This window comes from Tachyglossus aculeatus, chromosome 15 (genome assembly GCF_015852505.1).
Source record: "Tachyglossus aculeatus isolate mTacAcu1 chromosome 15, mTacAcu1.pri, whole genome shotgun sequence".
Taxonomy (NCBI): domain Eukaryota; kingdom Metazoa; phylum Chordata; class Mammalia; order Monotremata; family Tachyglossidae; genus Tachyglossus; species Tachyglossus aculeatus.
In genome coordinates this window covers 2,609,591-2,631,311 of record NC_052080.1, presented here as the reverse complement: position 1 = coordinate 2,631,311, position 21,721 = coordinate 2,609,591, and the positions used below count along the sequence as shown (strand labels likewise).

The 21,721-nt window shown below is 49.6% G+C and overlaps 1 protein-coding gene and 1 non-coding gene across 2 annotated transcripts in view; both read left to right on the top strand.

Moving 5' to 3' along the window:
* POLA1 (DNA polymerase alpha 1, catalytic subunit) overlaps nucleotides 1–21,721 on the top strand; it is a 302,830-nt gene that overhangs the window by 53,318 nt on the left and 227,791 nt on the right. The window contains exons 23-26 of the mRNA XM_038757398.1: nucleotides 35–134; nucleotides 5,049–5,155; nucleotides 8,296–8,445; nucleotides 11,198–11,320. Of these exons, the coding sequence (XP_038613326.1) occupies nucleotides 35–134; nucleotides 5,049–5,155; nucleotides 8,296–8,445; nucleotides 11,198–11,320 (480 nt within the window). The remainder of the gene's footprint in view (nucleotides 1–34; nucleotides 135–5,048; nucleotides 5,156–8,295; nucleotides 8,446–11,197; nucleotides 11,321–21,721) is intronic.
* Nucleotides 880–1,011, top strand: LOC119937917. The gene has a single exon (XR_005454287.1).

The window sequence follows — 21,721 nt, the reverse complement described above, 5'->3', positions numbered from 1 at the left end:
CCTAAAACTCGTTCCAATTTTCTGCCGATCTCAGGGAGAGGAAGAGGACGATGTTGAAGGCGATCCCAGTAAGCCCAAAAAAGGACGTAAAAAAGCAGCCTATGCCGGCGGCTTGGTGTTGGATCCCAAAGTTGGTAAGATACTTGGCCAGCAGAACCTCTGGTCCGGGGGGAACCTCCTCTCCGCCGGGCAAGGGGATACAACCAGCCCCTGGTTGCGTGGGGCCTTCCTTTTGACTCCCAAGCACATGCTGCTGCTTAAAAAATCGTTAAACGTTTAATACGTAGTGGTGGTATACTAAGCGCCGAGGTAGATGCAAGCTAATCACATTGGGCGTAGTCCTTATCCCACGTGGGACTCGCGGTCTTAATCCCCATTTGGCAGATGAGGTGAGGCACGGAGATTTGAACTTGACTGTCCCAAGGTAGACAAGCGGCGGAGCTGTGATTAGAACCCAGGTCATCATCATCAATCGTATTTACTGAGCGCTTACTATGTGCAGAGCACTGTACTAAGCGCTTGGGAAGTACAAATTGGCAACATATAGAGACAGTCCCTACCCAACAGGGGGCTCACAGTCTAAAAGGGGGAGACAGAGAACAAAACCAAACATACTCACAAAATAAAATAAATAGAATAGATATGTACAAGTAAAATAAATAAATAAATAGAGTAATAAATATGTACAAACATATATACAGGTCCTTCTGACGCCCCAGCCCGCTTGGGCCACGTGTTCTCATGTCCGGTAGGACTTTATTTAGAGTTTAGCCAAGAGTCTGGCACTTGGTATTTTCCCCTCGTCGCCGTCTGCCTTCGGAAACCACGCTTGAGCGGGAGAAGCGACTCGACCGTTCATCGTTCGCTCCCCTTTCTCAGTGGACACTGCCTTGATTGTGGTTTTTCCTTTCTGTGGAAATAACTGTTGGGCGCCGTCCCATAGCAAGCCAGAAGCTATCTGTCCGCCCTCGGGAAGCCGACGAGGGTTGGATCGTTCCACTTCTGACATTCGTGTGCCCTCCCTCGAGATTCAGTCGGGTCGTCGCCCGCTTCACTGGAAACACACCCGAGGGAGACTACTAGTAGAAAATGGAAAGCACGTCAAACTGGAAGTTGTCCTCGGCGGAAGAAGGCCAAAGTGCTTACTGTGTGGCAGGGACTGTACTAAGCGCTGGGGTAGATGCGAGCTAATCGGGTCCCCTGTCCCACGTGGGGCTCACAGTCTTCACCCCCATGTTCCAGATGAAGTAACTGAGGCCCAGAGAAGTGAAGTGAGGCGTGGCAGAGCTGGGATTAGGATCCAGTTTATGCGCACGTATTTTACATTACTCTGTGTTCACCATTCTTTCCAAATGGGTGAATGAAAGGGTCTTTAGTAAGGAAGAAGCAGAGGGGCCTAGCGGGTAGCGCACGGGCCTGGGATTGATTGATTGATTGATTGACTCCCCACAGCACCTGTATATATGTTTGTACATATTTATCTATTTATTTATTTATCTTGTACACATCTATTCTATTATTTTATTTTGTTAGTATGTTTGGTTTTGTTCTCTGTCTCCCCCCCTTCTAGACTGAGAGCCCACTGTTGGGTAGGGACTGTCTCTAGATGTTGCCACCTTGTACTCCCCAAGCGCTTAGTACAGTGCTCTGCACACAGTAAGCGCTCAATAAATACGATTGATTGATTGATTGATCTGCGTCCCAATCCTGGCTCCACCACCGGTCTGCTGTGTGACCTTGGACCAGTCACTTCGCTTCTGTGCTTCAGTTCCCTCATCTGGAAACTGGGGCTGAAGACTGTGAGCCCCATGTGGGGCAGGGACCGTGTCCAACCCGATTTGCTTGGACTCACCCCAGCGCTTAATACAGTGCCTGGCACATACCAATAATAATAATCATATCTATATAATATCTATATAATATCTGTATAATAATAATACATATCTATTCTATTTATTTATTTTATTTTGTTAGTATGTTTGGTTTTGTTCTCTGTCTCCCCCCTTTTAGACTGTGAGCCCACTGTTGGGTAGGGACTGTCTCTATATGTAGCCAACTTGGATTTCCCAAGCGCTTAGTACAGTGCTCTGCACACAGTAAGCGCTCAATAAATACGATTGATGATGATAGTCATGGTAGTAGTTTAGCGCTTTCTCCGTGCCAAGCACTGCTCTTAGCACTGGGGTAGATCCAAATTAATCTCGTCTAATCCCAGCAGACCAAGTGTTGCGGGAGGGATTAGAACCAGGGTCCTTCCAACTCCCAGGCCCGTGCTCTATCCACTAAACTTGGCTTGTAAGCACGTACCAAACCCCACAATCATTATCATTATTATCATTATTATTATTAAAGCGTTCAGTGCAATGCTGTGTGTTAAATTAATCTCGTCTAATCCCAGCAGACCAAGTGTTGCGGGAGAGATTAGAACCAGGGTCCTTCCAACTCCCAGGTCCGGGCTCTATCCACTAAGCCTGGCTAGTAAGCACGTACGAAACCCCACAATCATTATTATTATTATTATTATTATTATTATTATTAGTATCATTAATAATAATAATAATAATAATAATAATAAAGTGTTCAGTGCAATTCTGTGTGTTTGGCAGTCAGTCTGTAAGTCCCCTTGATTGATTAGGGGGTGAAACTATCCGGGGGAAGCTGCACTGGGGCTTCTCCATCGGCTGGGTAGACCCTTAATAAAAATAATTATAATTATAATAATTGTGATATTTGTTAAGCGCTTAGTATGTGCCGAGCACTAGTACTAATGGGGCTTCTCCATTGGCTGGGCAGACCCTTAATAAAAATAATAATAATTACAATAATTGTGGTATTTGTTCAGCGCTTAGTATGTGCCAAACACTAGTACTAATGGGGCTTCTCCATTGGCTGGGCAGACCCTTAATAAAAAAAATAATAATTATAATAATTGTGGTATTTGTTCAGCGCTTAGTATGTGCCGAGCACTAGTACTAATGGGGCTTCTCCATTGGCTGGGCAGACCCTTAATAAAAATAATAATCATTATAATAATTGTGGTATTTGTTCAGCGCTTAGTATGTGCCGAGCACTAGTACTAATGGGGCTTCTCCATTGGCTGGGCAGACCCTTAATAAAAATAATAATCATTATGATAATTGATATTTGTTCAACGGTTCGTATGTGCCGAGCACTAGTACTAATGGGGCTTCTCCATTGGCTGGACAGACCCTTAATAAAAATAATAATCATTATGATAATTGTGATATTTGTTCAGCGCTTAGTATATGCCGAGCACTAGTACTAATGGGGCTTCTCCATTGGCTGGACAGACCCTTAATAAAAAAAATAATAATTATAATAATTGTGGTATTTGTTCAGCGCTTAGTATGTGCCAAACACTAGTACTAATGGGGCTTCTCCACTGGCTGGGCAGACCCTTAATAAAAATAATAATCATTATAATAATAGTGGTATTTGTTCAGCGCTTAGTATGTGCCGAGCACTAGTACTAATGGGGCTTCTCCATTGGCTGGGCAGACCCTTAATAAAAATAATAGTAATTATAATGTGATATTTGTTAAGCGCTTAGTATGTGCCGAGCACTAGTACTAATGGGGCTTCTCCATTGGCTGGGCGGACCCTTAAAAATAATAGTAATTATAATAATTGTTATGTTTGTTAAGCGCTTAGTATGTGCCGAACACTAGTACTAATGGGGCTTCTCCACTGGCTGGGCAGACCCTTAATAAAAATAATAATAATTACAATAATTGTGGTATTTGTTCAGCACTTAGTATGTGCCGAGCACTAGTACTAATGGGGCTTCTCCATTGGCTGGGCAGACCCTTCATAAAAATAATAATAATTATAATAATTGTGGTATTTGTTCAGCGCTTAGTATGTGCCAAACACTAGTACTAATGGGGCTTCTCCATTGGCTGGGCAGACCCGTAATAAAAATAATAGTAATTATAATAATTGTGATATTTGTTAAGCGCTTAGTATGTGCCGAGCACTGGTACTAATCCCTGTGGTAGGTACAAGCAAATTGGGTTGGACACAGTCCCTGTTGATTGATTGTCGTATTTATTGAGCGCTTACTGTGTGCAGAGCTCTGTACTAAGCGCTTGGGAAGTACAACTCCGCCTGTTCTACACGGGGCTCACAGTCTCAATCCCCATTTTACTGATGAGGGAACTGAGGCCCAGAGAAGTAGGGTGACTTACCCAGGGTCACACAGCAGGCAAGTGGCGGAGCCGGGATTAGAACCCATGACCCTTCCCTGACCCTCCTGCTCCTCCAGTGTTCCCGGCCATCTCAGGCACGTGGGGACTCGAGACTGGAAGCTTCTTGTGGGCGGGGAACCTGTCTACCCACTCAGTTGTATTTGGACTTTCCCAAGCGCTTAGTACAGTGCTCTGCATGCAGGAAGCGCTCCAGTAAATACCTAATAATAATAATAGTAATAATGTTGGTATTTAAGTGCTTACTATGTGCAAAGCACTGTTCTAAGCGCTGACGATGAGGCCAACGCTGTTGTCTCGTCCTCTCCCAAGCGCTTAATACAGTGGTCTGAACATGGTAAGCGCTCAGTAAATACGATTGATTGAGAGAAGCAGCGTGGCTCAGTGGCTTTGGAGTCAGAGGTCATGAGTTCGACCAGTTGTCAGCTGTGTGACTTTGGGCGAGTCACTTAACTTCTCTGTGCCTCAGTTCCCTCATCTGTATAATGTGGGACAACCTGATCACCTTGTAACCTCCCCAGCTTTGCACGTAGTAAGCGCTTAATAAATGCCATCATTATTATTAATATTATGATGCCGAGCCAACTCTGTTCTGTTATATTCTCCCGAGCACTTAGTACAGCGCTCTGAGTACAATTAGTACAACTCACTGACTGATCTGTAAAATGGGGATTAAATAACTTTTTTGGAACCGCCAGCTTTGTTCTACTGTCCCCTCCCCAGCGCTTAGTACAGTGCTCTGCACATGGGAAGCGCTCAGTAAAGACAGTTGAGTGAATGAGTGAGGCAAGGACCGACCCCTGCTCTTTCTTCCCGTTTCAGGCTTCTACGACAAGTTCATTCTGCTTCTCGACTTCAACAGCCTGTACCCCTCCATCATCCAGGAGTTCAACATCTGCTTCACCACGGTGCAGAGGGTGGCCGCCGAGGTCCGTCAGTCGCCCCGGACTTCCGGGCCGGGGGCGGGATCCGACCCGCCGACTTCGGGGTGGGGGACGGGATAGCCTGGGTCCTCGCCCTCGGCAAGTGGGGAGAGTCCAAGTTGCCGTTTAGGATGAGTTTCTACAGCCTTTTAGGGAATAATAGTAATAATAATAATAATAATGTTGGTATTAAGCGCCTACTATGTGCCAAGCACTGTTCTAAGCACTGGGGAGGTTACGAGGTGATCACGATGTCCCACGGGGGGCTCCCAGTCTTCATCCCCATTTTACAGATGAGGGAACTGAGGCCCAGAGAAGTGAAGTGACTTGCCCAAAATCCCACAGCTGACAAGTGGCGGAGCTGGGACTTGAACCCATGACCTCTGACTCCAAAGCCCGGGCTCTTTCCACTGAGCCACGCTGCTTCTCTGCTATATTATTATTATATCATTATATTATATTATTATATATTATTATAGTATAGTATATGATATTATAGTAATAACATCTAGGGTACATGTTAGGCGCTTACTACGTGCAAAGCACTGTTCTATGTGCTGATTTCTCACTTACGGCAAGTGGGCAAAGGCTAAGATCCGGTTTACGATCCATGTCTGCAGCCTTTTAAGGGATAATAATATTGATTATGGTATTAACGACTGTCTTGTGCGCTGGGATAGATACAAGGTCAATCAATCAATCAGTCGTATTTATTGAGCGCTTACTGTGTGCAGAGCACTGTACTAAGAGCTTGGGAAGTCCACGTTGGCAACATATAGAGACGGTCCCTACCCAACAGCGGGCTCACAGTCTAAAAGGGGGAGACAGAGAACAAAACCAAACATACTAACAAAATAAAATAAATAGAATAGATATGTACAAGTAAAATAAATAGAGTAACAAATATGTACAAACATATATCCATATATACAGGTGCTGTGGGGAAGAGAAGGAGGTAAGATGGGGAGGATGGAGAGGGGTACGAGGGGGAGGTCATCAGGTTGTCCCCCATGGAGCTCACAGTCCCCATTTTCCAGATGAGGCGACTGATGCCCAGAGAAGCGCCACTTTCCCCAAGTCACACAGCCGACCCGAGGCGGGGCGGGGAGCAGCGGGGCTCAGTGGAAAGAGCCCGGGCTTTGGAGTCAGAGGTCATGGGTTCAAATCCCGGCTCCGCCAACCGTCAGCTGCGTGACTTTGGGCGAGTCGCTTCACTTCTCTGGGCCTCAGTTACCTCATCTGGAAAATGGGGATGAAGACTGGGAGCCCCCCGTGGGACAACCTGATCACCTTGTAACCTCCCCAGCGCTTAGAACAGTGCTTTGCACATAGTAAGCACTTAATAAATGCCATTATTATTATTATTATTATTATTATTATTATTAGAACCCAAGTCCTTCTGAGTCCCAGGCCCGGTCACTACCTGCTAGGCTACAACGAGAAATCCAGCCTTGCCGATCGACCGGAATCCGGGGTCAAGGAGTGAACTTTCAACCTTATAGACGAGAGAGAGAGAGATACGCGAAGGCTTCCGCCTCGAGTCGCATCGAGGACCCCGGGTCCCGACGGGAAAGACGCCAGGCCTTCTCAGTCAGCCAGTCTGTATCCTATTTATTGAGCGTTTACCGTGTGCAGAGCACTGTGTTGAGCGCCCGGGAGAGGACACAGTATAGCAGACACATTCCCTGCCCAAAGTGAGCTTACAGCCCAGCGGGGTAATTGTCAGTCAATCGTATTGATTGAGCGCTTAATATGTGCAGAGCACTGTACTGAGCGCTTGGGAGAGGACAGTAGGCAGCACGACCTAGAAGAAAGAGCATGGGCCTGAGAATCAGAGGACCTGTGTTCCAAATCTAGCTCTACCACTTGCCCGCGGTGTGCCATTGGGTAAGTCACTTAGTTTTTCTGGGCCTCAGTTCCCTCATCTGTAAAGTGGGGATTCAGTGCATGACACATTCCCTGCCCAGAACGAGCTGACGGTCTAGAAAGGGAGACAGGCAGTCAGTCGTATTCATTGAGCGCTCCCCGGGTGAGGAGCACTGTACTAAGCGCTGTAAAGTACGAAGGAGTGATGGACGCCTGGAGGTGTTGAGCTGAATCAATCAATCGATCGTATTTATTGAGCGCTTACTATGTGCAGAGCACTGTACTAAGCGCTTGGGAAGTACAAGTTGGCAACACATAGAGACAGTCCCTACCCAACAGTGGGCTCACAGTCTAAAAGGGGGAGACAGAGAACAAAACCAAACATACCAACAAAATAAAATAAATAGGATAGAAATGTACAAGTAAAATAAATAAACAAATAAATAAATAGAGTAATAAATATGTACAACCATATAATAAATATGTACAACCATATAGCCGAACCCAATCTGATCCAGAAGGTGGCAGGGCCGTGGCAGCGGTTGCCGGGGGAAGTCGTGGGGGGTGGCTCGCAACTCTCCCGTGGTGGCTCACGGCCTAAGATCAATCAATCAATCAATCAATCGTATTTCTTGAGCGCTTACTATGCGCAGAGCACTGTACTAAGCGCTTGGGAAGTACAGAAGCAGTGTGGCTCAGTGGAAAGAGCACAGACTTGGGAGCCACAGGTCATGGGTTCTAATCTAGTCAGCTGGGTGACTTTGGGCGACTCACTTCCCTTCTCTGGGCCTCAGTTCCCTCATCTGCAAAATGGGGATTAAAACTGTGAGCCCCACGTGGGACAACCTGATCACCTTGTGTTCCCCCCAGTGCTTAGAACAGTGCTTTGCACATACTAAGCGCTTGGGCGAGTCACTTCCCTTCCTCACAGCACCCGTATATATGTTTGTACATATTTACCGGCGCTTAGAACAGTGCTTTGCACATAGTAAGCGCTTAATAAATGCCACCATCATCAGAGAGAGGTCCGTTAGGGACGCGAGAGGAAGACGCTTCGTTCTCCGGTTCTCCGTAGCCGTTCGAGTCAGCATCCGGGAATTCAGTCACTGGCCGTTGAGGGCAGGGAACGTGTCCGTTCGTTTGTTCTCCGGTCCTCTCCCGAGCGCTTAGTCCGGTGCTCTGCCCCCAGTAAGCGCTCACTGAAGGCGACGAATGAATGACTCGGTGGATAGAGGGGCGAACCGGTCGCCGGAGTCGGTAAACTGGTGTCTCTCTGCCAGGACGGAGACCAGGAAGAGGTTCCGGAGTTACCGGATCCAGACCTCGAACTGGGCATTTTACCCAGAGAGATCAGGAAGCTGGTCGAGAGGAGGCGGCATGTCAAGCAGCTGATGAAGCAGCAGGATTTGAACCCAGACCTCCTTTTACAGGTGAGCCTAAGCGGGTATCGCAAGCCTCGGGATGGCACGAGGGCTTGAGAACCACATCCCGCCTCTGGCCTGGGTTGTCCTCCCTGTTTGTGTCCCACAGAACATCCCTTTCTCCCCCCCCTTCAAAGCCTTATTGAAGGCCCATCTCCTCCAAGAAGCCTTCCCTGACTAAGCCCTCATTCCCTCTTCTCCCACTCCCTTGTCCGTCATCCTGACTTGCTCCCTTGATTCATCCCGTGCTCTGCACACAGTAAGCGCTCAATAAATACGATTGATTGATTGATTGATTGATCCCCTGCCCACAGCCCCATAGCACTTATGTGCATTTCTTTCAGTCATTCATTCAACCGTATTATTGAGCTCTTACTGTGTGCCGAGCACTGTATTAAGCGCTTAAAATAATGGTATTTGTTAAGCTCTTACTCCGTGCCAAGCGCTCTTCTAAGTGCCGGGGTAGGTACAAGTTAATCAAGTTGTCCCACGTGGGACTCACAGTCTTAATCTCCATTTTACAGATGAGGTAAGCGAGGCACAGAGAAGAGAAGCGACTTGCCCAAAGCCACACAACTGATAAGCTTGGCTCAGTGAAAAGAGCCCGGGCTTTGGAGTCAAGAGGTCATCAGTCAATCAATCAATCGTATTTATTGAGCGCTTACTGTGTGCAGAGCACTGTACTAAGCGCTTGGGAAGTACAAGTTGGCAACATATAGAGACAGTCCCTACCCAACAGCGGGCTCACAGTCGAGAAGGGGGAGACAGAGAACAAAACCAAACATATTAACAAAATAAAATAAATAGAATAGATAGGTCATGGGTTCAAATCCCGGCTCTGCCACTTGTCAGCTGTGTGACTTTGGGCAGGTCACTTCACTTCTCTGGGCCTCAGTTCCCTCATCTGTAAAATGGGGATTAAGACTGTGAGCCCCACATGGGACAACCTGATCACCTTGTAACCTTCCCAGTGCTTAGAACGGTGCTTTGCACATAGTAAGTGCTTAATAAATGCCATTATTATTATTATTATTATTATTATTATAAGGATTAGAACCCACGACCTCTGACTCTCAAGCCCCTGTTCTCTCCGTGAAGCCGTGTGGCTTCGAGCGTCATTTATTGATTTATATTAATGTCGGTCTATTCAATTATGGACTAAGGTAACTGGTAATAGGGAGCGTTCTCTGAGAGACTAGGATCAGCTTCCAAGCAGTCAGTATTTATTGAACGCTTACTGCTCGTTCTTTCAATCAATCGATCGTATTTCTAAAACGCTTACTGCTCGTTCTTTCAATCGATCGATCGTATTTCTAAAACGCTTACTGCTCGTTCTTTCCATCGATCGATCGTATTTCTAAAGCGCTTACTGCTCGTTCTTTCAATCGATCGATCGTATTTCTAAAACGCTTACTGCGTGCAAAGCACAGTACCACAGCGTTTGGGAGAGGACGATATGACGATAAACAGATACGTTCCCTGCCCACAGTGAGTTCACATGGAGTGATCACCGTGTACAGAACCCTTTACTCAGCACTTGAGAGAGTAGAATACAAGAGTTGGTGGACACATTCCCTTCTCTCCTTTTCCTTCTCCAGCCCAGCCTGCACCCTCCACTCCTCTGCCGCTAATCTCCTCACCGTTAGGCCTCGTTCTCGCCTGTCTCGCCGTCGACCCCCGGCCCACGTCCTCCCCCGGGCCTGGAATGCCCCCAATTCCTCTGCCCATCCGCCAAGCTCGCTCTCTTCCTCCCTTCAAGGCCCTACTGAGAGCTCACCTCTTCCAGGAGGCCTTCCCAGGCTGAGCCCCTTCCCTCCTCTCCCCCTCGTCCCCCTCTCCATCCCCCTCATCTTACCTCCTTCCCTTCCCCACAGCACCTGTATATATGGATATGTTTGTACAGATTTATTACTCTATTTATTTAGTTTACTTGTACATATCTATTCTATTTATTTTATTTTGTTACTATGTTTGGTTTTGTTCTCCGTCTCCCCCTTTTAGACTGTGAGCCCACTGTTGGGCAGGGACTATCTCTATATGTTGCCAATTTGTACTTCCCAAGTGCTTAGTCCAGTGCTCTGCACACAGTAAGCGCTCACTAAATACTCCCCCTCTCCATCCCCCCATCTTACCTCCTTCCCTTCCCCACAGCACCTGTATATATGTATATATGGTTGTACATATTTATTACTCTATTTATTTATTTATTTATTTATCTTACTTGTACATTTCTGTCCTATTTATTTTATTTTGTTGGTATGTTTGGTTTTGTTCTCTGTCTCCCCCTTTTAGACTGTGAGCCCACTGTTGGGTCGGGACTGTCTCTATGTGTTGCCAATTTGTACTTCCCAAGCGCTTAGTACAGTGCTCTGCACATAGTAAGCGCTCAATAAATACGATTGATTGATTGATTGATTGACTAAATACGATTGATGATGATGATGATGATTCCCTGCACGCAGCGAGCGTTAAAGCTCGAGGACCAAAACTGGATTTAAGAAGCGTGCCGTGGTGAGGGCTGTGCGTCCTCAACGAGCGTCCCTGTTTGTGGGGAGCCGTTTCCACCGCCTCCACGCTCTTCCTCGAGCGTGGAGAGCGTTTCCGAGGCAGCGGGGGGGTCCCCCACGTCCGTCCATTAGAGAGCCTTTTTCGGGTGCCATTCGGTCAGTGCTCTGCACATAGTAAGCGCTCAATAAATACAATTGATGATGATGATGATCACGTCGGTGATCCATTCGTTTCCCGTTTTGTGACTTGGCAGTACGACATAAGGCAGAAGGCTCTGAAGCTCACCGCCAACAGTATGTACGGCTGCCTGGGATTTTCCTACAGCCGCTTTTATGCCAAACCCCTGGCCGCTCTGGTGACCTACAAAGGAAGAGAGGTAAGGAGCCGAGTACGGGCGAATATCCAGTCCGAGGGGAGTCTTCCCCGCTCTCGGGATCACCCCCGGAGAGTTTCCAGGCCTCTTCCAGGCTCGGCTGCCGGAGGGAGAGTCGAGCAGAGGCCTGTCCGCTCCACTCCTACCTTGGCCAGTGGCTAACGAGAGGCAGGCCATCTGCAACGAGTCAAAACTCACCCGTGCTCAGAGAGTCGAGGGCGGAGACTCAAGTTTACCGTGCGGAAGGACCCACTGTTGGGTAGGGACCGTCTCTATATGTTGCCAACTTGGACTTCCCAAGCGCTTAGTACAGTGCTGTGCACACAGTAAGCGCTCAGTAAACACGATTGATTGATTGATGGTAAACCACTTCTGGATTTTGACCGAGAAAACTCTATGGAGACACTACCAGAACGATTGCAGAGGGAAAGCGGGGCGTTCTGGAGAACTTTTCGGATAATAATAATAATAATAATAATAATAATAATGGTGGTGACGGCATTTATTAAGCGCTTACTATGTGCAAAGCACTGTTCCAAGCGCTGGGGAGGTTACAAGGTTGTCCCACGGGAGGCTCCCAGTGTTAACTCCCCATTTTACGAACCCATTTTTGTTCTCTGGGACCACGACATTGGAGGGGGAATTGGCAATTTCCGGATATTGACGGGTGTGGGCCTGGTTTAGGCGGAGTGGCGTGGCTCGGTGGAAAGAGCCCGGGCTTTGGAGTCAGAGGTCGTGGGTTCAAGTCCCAGCTCCGCCACTTGTCAGCTGCGTGACCTTGGGCGAGTCACTTCACTTCTCTGGGCCTCGGTTCCCTCATCTGGAAAATGGGGATTAAGACTGTGAGCCCCACGTGGGACAACCTGATCATTTTGTATCCCCCCAGCGCTTAGAACGGTGCTTTGCACATAACAAATACCACCATTATTATTATTATTATTATTATTACGAACAGCGTGGCCGTGAACGCCGGCGTGAAGACCCTCGGTCTAGCTGTCAATCCCCTCCGTCATTCCTACCTCACCTCGCCGCTCCCCTACTCCAACCGAGCTCGCACAGTTGGCTCCTCTAATTTGAACCTTCTCTCTGTGCCTCCACCTTGTCTTTTGAGGGCAGGGAACGTGTCTGCTCCCTCTGCGGTCTTGTATTCTCCCAAGCGTTCAGTACAGCGCTCAGCACACAGCAAGCGCACGGATTGAGCGGTTAATGGAGGGAAGGGCCGGCGGATGCGTGTAAAATGCGGGTGGGAGGTGAGGACGGGATGGAGTAGCAATCCCAGCAGCGCCTCGGGAGCACGGGGATCGACCGGTGGCATTAGAGAAGCAGCGTGGCTCAGCGGAAAGAGCCCGGGCTTTGGAGTCAGAGGTCGTGGGTTCAAATCCCAGCTCCTCCAATTTGGGCAAGTCACTTCTCCGTGCCTCAGTTCCCTCATCTGGAAAATGGGGATGAAGACTGTGAGCCCCCCGTGGGACAACCTGGTCACCTTGTAACCTCCCCAGTGCTTAGAACAGTGCTTGGCACATAGTAAGCGCTTGACATCATTTGAGCACTCCACACCGTCTGCAAAGCGCTGCTCCAGTACTCTGCAGGTGGGAGACTCGATTCTTAGCCCTCAGGGAGTTTGCACTTTAGAGGCCCATCCTCTCCTTTTAATAATGACGATGGTGACGGTAATTGTGGTATTTGTTAAGCGCTACTGCGGGCCAGGCACCGCGCTAAGCACTGGGGTAGATGCAGGTTAATCATCATCATCATCATCATCAATCGTATTTATTGAGCGCTTACTGTGTGCAGAGCACTGTACTAAGCGCTTGGGAAGTCCAAGTTGGCAACATCTAGAGACAGTCCCTACCCAACAGTGGGCTCACAGTCTAAAAGAGTTGGACACAGTCCCTGTCCCAACTTCTATTCCCCAAGCGCTTAGCGTTCAATAAATGTGATTGAATGAATGTCCCACATGGGGCTCACCTTCTTAATCCCCATTTTCCAGATGAGGGAACCGAGACCCAGGGAAGTGACTTGCCCAGGGTCTCACAGCAAACGAGTGGCCGAGATGGGATTAGAACCCGTGACTTTCTGACTCCCGAGCCCAGGCTGTGGCCACTAAACCTAGCGGTCCCCCAACCTGGGCAGGGAAATAATAATAATAATAATAATAATAATAATAACAATAATGGCATTTGTTAAGTGCTTACTATGTGCCAAGCACTGTTCTAAGCACTGGGGAGATACAAGGTGATCAAGTTGTCCCACGTGGGGCTCCCAGTCTTAATCCCCATTTTACAGATGAGGTAACTGAGGCCCAGAGAAGTGAAGTGACTTGCCCAAAGTCACACAGCTGACAATTGGCTGAGCCGGGATTTGAACCCATGACCTCTGACTCCAAAACCCGGGCTCTTTCCACTGAGCCACGCCGCTTCCCCTTTCTTTAGAGGGGAGGAAGAGTTGGGTGACCGTGCCGTCCCCTCCTCCCAAACAATCCCTAACAGAGAATCGTCCCCTTCAGGGCGGGACATGGATGCTCCCGAGAGACGTGGCTCATTTCATCCCTTTTCCCCCTTGCCCTCGGCCCGTTTCACGGGACCGCACGTTGATCCGGAACGATTTCCGCAGAAGGGTGGAGGGAGCTAGGGAGGACTCGTCGATCCCACTGTTGGGTAGGGACTGTCTCTAGATGTTGCCAATTTGTACTTCCCAAGCGCTTAGTACAGTGCTCTGCACACAGTAAGCGCTCAATAAGTACGATTGATGATGATGATGATGATGATGATTAACCTGCATCTACCCCAGTGCTTAGCACGGTGCCTGGCCCGCAGTAGCGCTTAGCAAATACCACAATTATCGTCACCATCGTCATTATTAAAAGGAGAGGATGGGCCTCTAAAGTGCAAACTCCCTGAGGGCTAAGAATCGAGTCTCCCACCTGCAGAGTACTGGAGCAGCGCTTTGCAGACGGTGTGGAGCGCTCAAATGATGATGGCATTTATCAAGCGCCTACTACGTGCCAAGCACTGTTCTAAGCGCTGGAGAGGTTACAAGGTGACCAGGTTGTCCCACGGGGGGGGCTCACAGTCTTCACCCCCATTTTCCAGATGAGGGAACTGAGGCACGGGGAAGTGACTTGCCCAAATTGGAGGAGCTGGGATTTGAACCCACGACCTCTGACTCCAAAGCCCGGGCTCTTCCCGCCGAGCCACGCTGCTTCCCTAATGCCACCGGTCGTCGATCCCCGTGCCCCCGAGGCGCTGCTGGTTTTCTCGGTTCTCGGAAAACTTCCTCGGTTTTCCAGCGGTTTTTCCCGAGTCATTGAGGCGGCGGTTCACTAGATGGCGGCAGATCCCTTGGGATCATTAATCGATGAGGTGTTTTTGGGGGGACGCGCCGGGATTCCCGCCATTTAACGACCCCCCGTCCGACCGGACTGGCTTGTTGGTGTTATTTTGTTTGTTTGTGCGGTAGGTGCGCTTGTGTCACGTGAAGCCCAACGTCACGAGCACGGGCTCCGCGGCGGGGGGGACCCGGCTCCGCCACTCGACTGCCGTGCGGCCTTGGCGAGGTCACTTGGCTTCTCCGGGCCTCGGTGACCTCCTCTGTAAAATGGGGATGAACACTGTGTGAGCCTCACGTGGGCCAACCTGCTTGTATCTACCGCAGCGCTTAGAGAAGCGGCGTGGCTCAGTGGAACGAGCACGGGCTTTGGAGTCGGAGGTCACGGGTTCGAATGCCGACTCCGCCACACGTCTGCTGCTGTGTGAGCTGGGCAAGTCACTTCTCTGGGCCTCAGTGACCTCATCTGGTAAATGGGGATTAAGACTGTGAGCCCCACGTGGGACAACCTGATCACCCTGTATCCTCTCCAGCGCTTAGAACAGTGCTTTGCACGTAGTAAGCGCTTAACAAATGCCAATTATTATTATTATTAGAACAGTGCTTGGCTCATAGTAAGCGCTTAACAAATGCCAATTATTATTATTATTATTAGAACAGTGCTTGGCTCATAGTAGGCACTTAACAGATGCCATTGTCGTTATTATTATCATGACCAGTGTGTCCTTTGGAAAGTGTTTGGAAGCCCCCACCCTTTCTCAAACTTTTCTGTGTTGGCATGGTGGGAGGTGTTTGTGTATGTGTGTGTTTGTGTCTGAGTGACCAGCGTGTCCTTGGACAGGTGGGTTTTTTTTGTTTATTTTTTGATGGCGTTTATTAAGCGCTTACTATGTGCAAAGCGCTGTTCTAAGGTGTTTCGAAGGCCCTTCCCAGGATGGTGATCCAGGGGGACGGAGTGACGCGGTGGAAAAAGCCCGTGCTTGGGAGTCAAATAATCCCAGCTCCGCCGTTTATCGGCTATGAGACTTTGGGCAAGCCACTTCAGTTCTCTGGGCCTCAGTTACCTCCTCCGCAAAATGGGGATCTTATCAGATGAACCCCAAGTGGGACAACCTGATTACCTCGTATCTTCCCCGGCACTTAGAACGTTGCTCGGCACATAGGAAGTACTAAACAAATACCGTTATTATTATTTAGAAGCTGTCATTCCTTCCGGTTCAGGGTTCGTTCAGTCAATCAATCGTATTTATTGAGCGCTTACTGCGTGCAGAGCACTGTGCTAAGCGCTTGGGAAGTCCAAGTTGGCAACATAGAGAGACAGTTCCTACCCAACAGTGGGCTCACAGTCGCAACGGAGGAGCCCGTCCTCGTCGGGCAGAGGAAAAGGGGAGGGTGGGAACCGTCAGTCCGGGATAAAATGGAATTTGACTGGAAGATTGTCCTTGCGAAATCGCACTTCGTTACGTGCCTCGGTTGCCCGACTTGAGATGAGATGTCAGGGTTTAGAGATGCTACCACCATCAGGCCCTGAGGACACCCATTTTCCCGGTCAGCTTTTTGGGTTTTAAGGGTATTGGTGACGCGCTCACTAGGTGCCAGACACTGTACTGAGCGCCGGGATAGATAGAAGCTAATCGGGTTGCACACAGTCCCCGTCCCACAGTCTTGATCCCCATTTTCCAGACGAGGCAGCCGAGGCCCAGAGGAGCGGCTCGGCCTAGCGGATAGAGCCCAGACCTAGGATTCAGAAGGTCGTGGGTTCTAATCCTGCCTCCGCCACTTGTGTGCCGTGGGACCTTGGGGAAGTCACTTCGCTTCTGTGCCTCAGTGGCCTCATCTGTAAAACGGAGATTGAGAGCGGGAGCCCCACGGGGGACAGGGACGGCGTCCCACCCGATTATCTTGTATCTACCCCGGCGCTTAGAACAGAGCCTGGCACGTAGTAAGGGCTTAACAAATACCATAATCGTTGTTATTATTAGAAGTGAAGTGACTTGTCCAAGGTCACACAGCAGACAGGTGGACCCCATCCACCGGCTCGTTGCCCTGTTTCTATTCCACAAGCCAAGGTTGACCAGAAGCCGTTGAAAAGAAACGGCCGTCGGCGTCCAGCAGGAAGCGTGATCCTGGATCGACCTGCCGGATCCGAAATTCCGGGTTGAATTCCCACAGTGAGAGGGAGTGTGGTTGGTTGGGATTTTTTTGGTGGGTTTTTTTGGGTTTTTTTGGAAAGGGTGGGGAAGAAGGATTGTCTAGATCGCTGCGTATGTGTGTTGGGAAATTGTTTGATTATTTGCCAGGGATTCCTGAGACCTCTAGTAATGGCTGTGGAGATCTTGTTCCTTCTCCGAAAATCGGGGTCCCTTTTGGGCCGCGCAGCTGTTCCTGTTTCCTCTCCGTTATTAATTCGGGCAGTTTGACCCTTCGCCAGCCCTCCTTTGAAACGGTGTTTTATTTACCAGTCGAGGAAATTCCTTCCTCTCCCCCCCTCCCCGGTGCCCCCGCAGCGCCTTTTTCAGTGATTTATATATGTATATATATACCTGTATATATGTATATATGTTTGTGCATATTTATTTATTTATTTTACTTGTACATAGCTATTCTATTTATTTTATTTTGTTAGTATGTTTGGTTTTGTTCTCTGTCTCCCCCTTTTAGACTGTGAGCCCACTGTTGGGTAGGGACCGTCTCTATATGTTGCCAATTTGTACTTCCCAAGCGCTTAGTCCAGTGCTCTGCGCATAGTAAGCGCTCAATAAATACGATTGATGATGATGATGATGAGAAGGGAGAAGCTCCCAAAATGGAAATGACTTTTAGACTGTGAGCCCACTTTTAGACTGTGAGCCCACTGTTGGGTAGGGACCGTCTCTATATGTTGCCAATTTGTACTTCCCAAGCGCTTAGTCCAGTGCTCTGCGCATAGTAAGCGCTCAGTAAATACGATTGATGATGATGGATGATGATTTGGAAGGGACCCACCAAACGGGACGCAAGAAGAGGGTAATCCCTAAAGGAGACGGTCGGACTCAACGGTCAGTCGGGTCACTTCCAACTCGGGCCGGTTCGGTCCCCGGCCCCCGATGGATCGCTGCTATCGTTTGAGCGCTCACTGCGTGCGGGACACCAGGCTAAGCATTTGGAAGGGCACAAGTCGAAAAAAATTAGCCAAACAGAGGGGCAGCGCGGCGCGGAGGCGAGAACTCGGGCCTGGGCATCGGGTTCTAAACCTCGGCCCCGCCACGTGTCTCCCGTGTGACCTTGGACGCTTCACTTCCCTTCCCTGGGCCTCCGTTACATGAGAAGCAGCGTGGCTCGGTGGAAAGAGCCCGGGCTTTGGAGTCAGAGGTCATGGGTTCAAATCCCGGCTCCGCCAATTGTCCGCTGTGTGACTTTGGGCAAGTCACTTCACTTCTCTGGGCCTCAGTTGACTCATCTGTAAAATGGGGATTAAGACTGTGAGCCCCCCGTGGGACAACCCGATCACCTTGTAACCTCCCCAGCGCTTAGAACGGTGCTTTGCACGTAGTAAGCGCTTAATAAATGCTATCATCATCATCCGTTCCCTCATCCGTCAAATGGGAATGAAGAGCGTGAGCCCCACGTGTCGCCAACTTGTACTTCCCAAGCACTTAGTACAGTGCTCTGCACACAGTAAGCGCTCAATAAATACGATTGATTGATTGATTGATTGACAGGGACCGTGTCCAAAACTGAATGACGCGTATCTATCATCATCATCAATCGTATTTATTGAGCGCTTACTATGTGCAGAGCACTGTACTAAGCGCTTGGGAAGTACAAATTGGCAACATATAGAGACAGTCCCTACCCAACAGTGGGCTCACAGTCTAAAAGAGGGAGACAGAGAACAAAACCAAACATACTAACAAAATAAAATAAATAGAATAGATATGTACAAGCAAAATAAATAAATAGAGTAATAAATATGTACAAACATATATACATATATACAGGTGCTGTGGGGAAGGGAAGGAGGTAAGATGGGGGGATGAAGGGGGGAGGAAGGAAGGGGCTCAGTCTGGGAAGGCCTCCTGGAGGAGGTGAGCTCTCAGCAGGGCCTTGAAGGAAGAACGCTTAGAACAGTGCTTGGCCCGGAGTAGGCGCTTATTATTATGATTATGATGATGATGATGATGATGATGATGATTATTATTCTGGCTTTCTAAGGAGGGAACGGCGCTGCCCTAGGGCCCCCAGAGCGGTTCCACACGGCAATTAGAGCGTAATTGGGCCTTGGCCTTTTTCGCTCAGCGGCTTAACGGAGGGTTTCTTGTTCCGCCCGGCGGAGGAGGGCTGCTGGTTCTTGGGCACCCGGCTGCCTAGGCCGGCTAATAAGCTAACGGGCTATTAAAAGCCCGCATTGTTCTTCGGGTTTCAGGACGTGTTTCTGCGCGAGGAGGAGGGGCGGATTCCGTTTCATGGGGCCTTGGACAGCTGGGCCTGAACTCTGGGGAGGGGGGAAAAGAAATTGGGGCTCGTTTTCCGCAACCTCTGCCAACCCCCTTCCTCGTTCTCCGGCCCAAATAATTGGATCGGCCGCGGGATGGGTCGAAGCAGGCGGGCGGGCGTTTCCTTTCCCCCCGGGCCTGGAATGCCCCCAATCCCTCTGCCCCTCCGCCAAGCTAGCTCTCTTCCTCCCTTCAAGGCCCTGCTGAGAGCTCCCCTCCTCCAGGAGGCCTTCCCAGACTGAGCCCCTTCCTTCCTCTCCCCCTCGTCCCCCTCTCCATCCCCCCCCATCTTACCTCCTTCCCTTCCCCACAGCACCTGTATATATGTATATATGGTTGTACATATTTATTACTCTATTTATTTTGCTTGTACATTTCTATCCTATTTTATTTTGTTGGTATGTTTGGTTCTGTTCTCTGTCTCCCCCTTTTAGACTGTGAGCCCACTGTTGGGTAGGGACTGTCTCTATGTGTTGCCAATTTGTACTTCTCAAGCGCTTAGTAGAGTGCTCTGCACATAGTAAGCGCTCAATAAATACGATTGATTGATTGATTGATTGATTGATTTCAGTGACCACCTCCCTCCCCCGGTGCCTTCCGCCCGAGCACGGAGGAGGGAAGGGGATGGTGGGGACGGTGGTATTTGTTCAGCGCTGGGGGAGATGCGGGGTCATCAGGTTGTCCCACGTGGGGCTCCCGGCCGTCACCCCCATTTTCCAGATGAGGGACTGAGGCCCAGAGGAGCGAAGCAACTCGCCCAAAGCTGCACTGCCGATAAGCGGCCGGGCCGGGATTAGAATCCATGACCTCTGACTCCCAAAGCCGGGCTCTTTCCACGAAGCCACGCTGGGGAGAGCAGTGACTTGGCCCGTGGTCTGCGGGGCCGGACCCGGAGGCCCGCCCGGAGGCGGCGGTTTCAGTGGCGAGGCGGGGCACCGGACGGGGGGGAAACTGAGGAAAAAGTCCCCGTCGAGGCCCGGCCAATCTCCATGGGAGCGTGGGCCCGACTCCAGCGGACGCTCCCCTCTCAGAGGCCGATTCCAGGCAAGCGTCCGGCTCCAAGGACAAGTCCCGGGGTTTGCGAGGTGGCCCCGGGGAGGCTCCCGGTGATTCATTCATTCACCGTATTTATCGAGCACTTACTGTGTGCAGAGCACTGTACTAAGCGCTTGGGAGAGTCCAATCCAACAGTAAAATCCCAGCTCTTCCACTTGTCTGCTGTGTGACCGTGGGCAGGCCGCTTAACTTCTCTGTGCCTCAGTTACCTCATCTGGAAAATGGGGATTAGAAGGGTGAGCCCCACGTAGGACAGCATGATGATCCTGTATCTACTAAAGTGCTTGACACATAGTAAGCGCTTAGCAAATACCATAATAATAATAATATTATTTACATATAATATAATATGTATTATAATCATCGTCATCATCATCAATCGTATTTATTGAGCGCTTACTATGTGCAGAGCACTGTACTAAGCGCTTGGGAAGTACAAATTGGCAACATATAGAGACTGTCCCTACCCAACAGTGGGCTCACAGTCTAAAAGATAATGGCATTTATTAAGCACTTACTCTGTGCAAGGCACTGTTCTAAGCGCTGGGGAGGTTACAAGGTGATCAGTTGTCCCACGGGGGGCTCACAGTTTTAATCCCCATTTTACAGATGAGGTAACTGAGGCCCAGAGAAGTGAAGTGACTTGGCCAAAGTCACACAGCTGACAAGTGGCGGAGCCGGGATTTGAACCCATGACCTCTGACTCCAAAGCCCGTGCTCATTCCACGGAGCCACACATAATAAGTTATAATAATTATTATTATGAAATGCCCTCATTCCCTACCCACCATGAGCTTACACTCCAGAGCCCCGGCCTTGGAGTCAGTAGGTCCTGAGTTCCAATCCAACAGTAAAATCCCGGCTCTGCCACTTGCCAGCTGCGCGACCTTGGTCAAGTCACTTCACTTCTCCAGGCCTCGTCTGGAAAACGGGGATGGAGACTGCGAGCCCCCCGTAGGACAGGGGCTGTGTCCAACACGATTTGCTTGGATCCACCCCAGCGCTTAGTACAGTGCCGGGCACATAGTAAGCGTTTAACAAGTGCCGTCAGCCGGGGAGACGGACATGAACAGAAGGAAATAAAGTGATGGATAAGGATGGAAGGGCTCTGGGCTGGGAGGGGGATGAATAAAAGGAGCAAGTCAGGGCGACGCTCAAGGGAGCGGGAGGAGAGGAAAGGAGGGCTTAGATGGTGCTTGGGTAGTCAATCAATCAATCGTATTTATTGAGCGCTTACTGTGTGCAGAGCACTGTACTAAACGCTTGGGAAGTACAAGTTGGCAACATATAGAGACAGTCCCTACCCATCAGTCGGGCAGTACTACGTGGCTCAGTGGAAAGAGCCCGGGCTTTGGAGTCAGAGGTCACGGGTTCAAATCCCGGCTCCGCCAACTGTCAGCTGCGTGACTTTGGGCGAGTCGCTTCACTTCTCTGGGCCTCAGTTCCCTCATCTGCAAAATGGGGATGAAGACTGTGAGCCCCCCGTGGGACAGCCTGATCACCTTGTATCCTCCCCCGCGCTTAGAACGGTGCTTTGCACATAGTA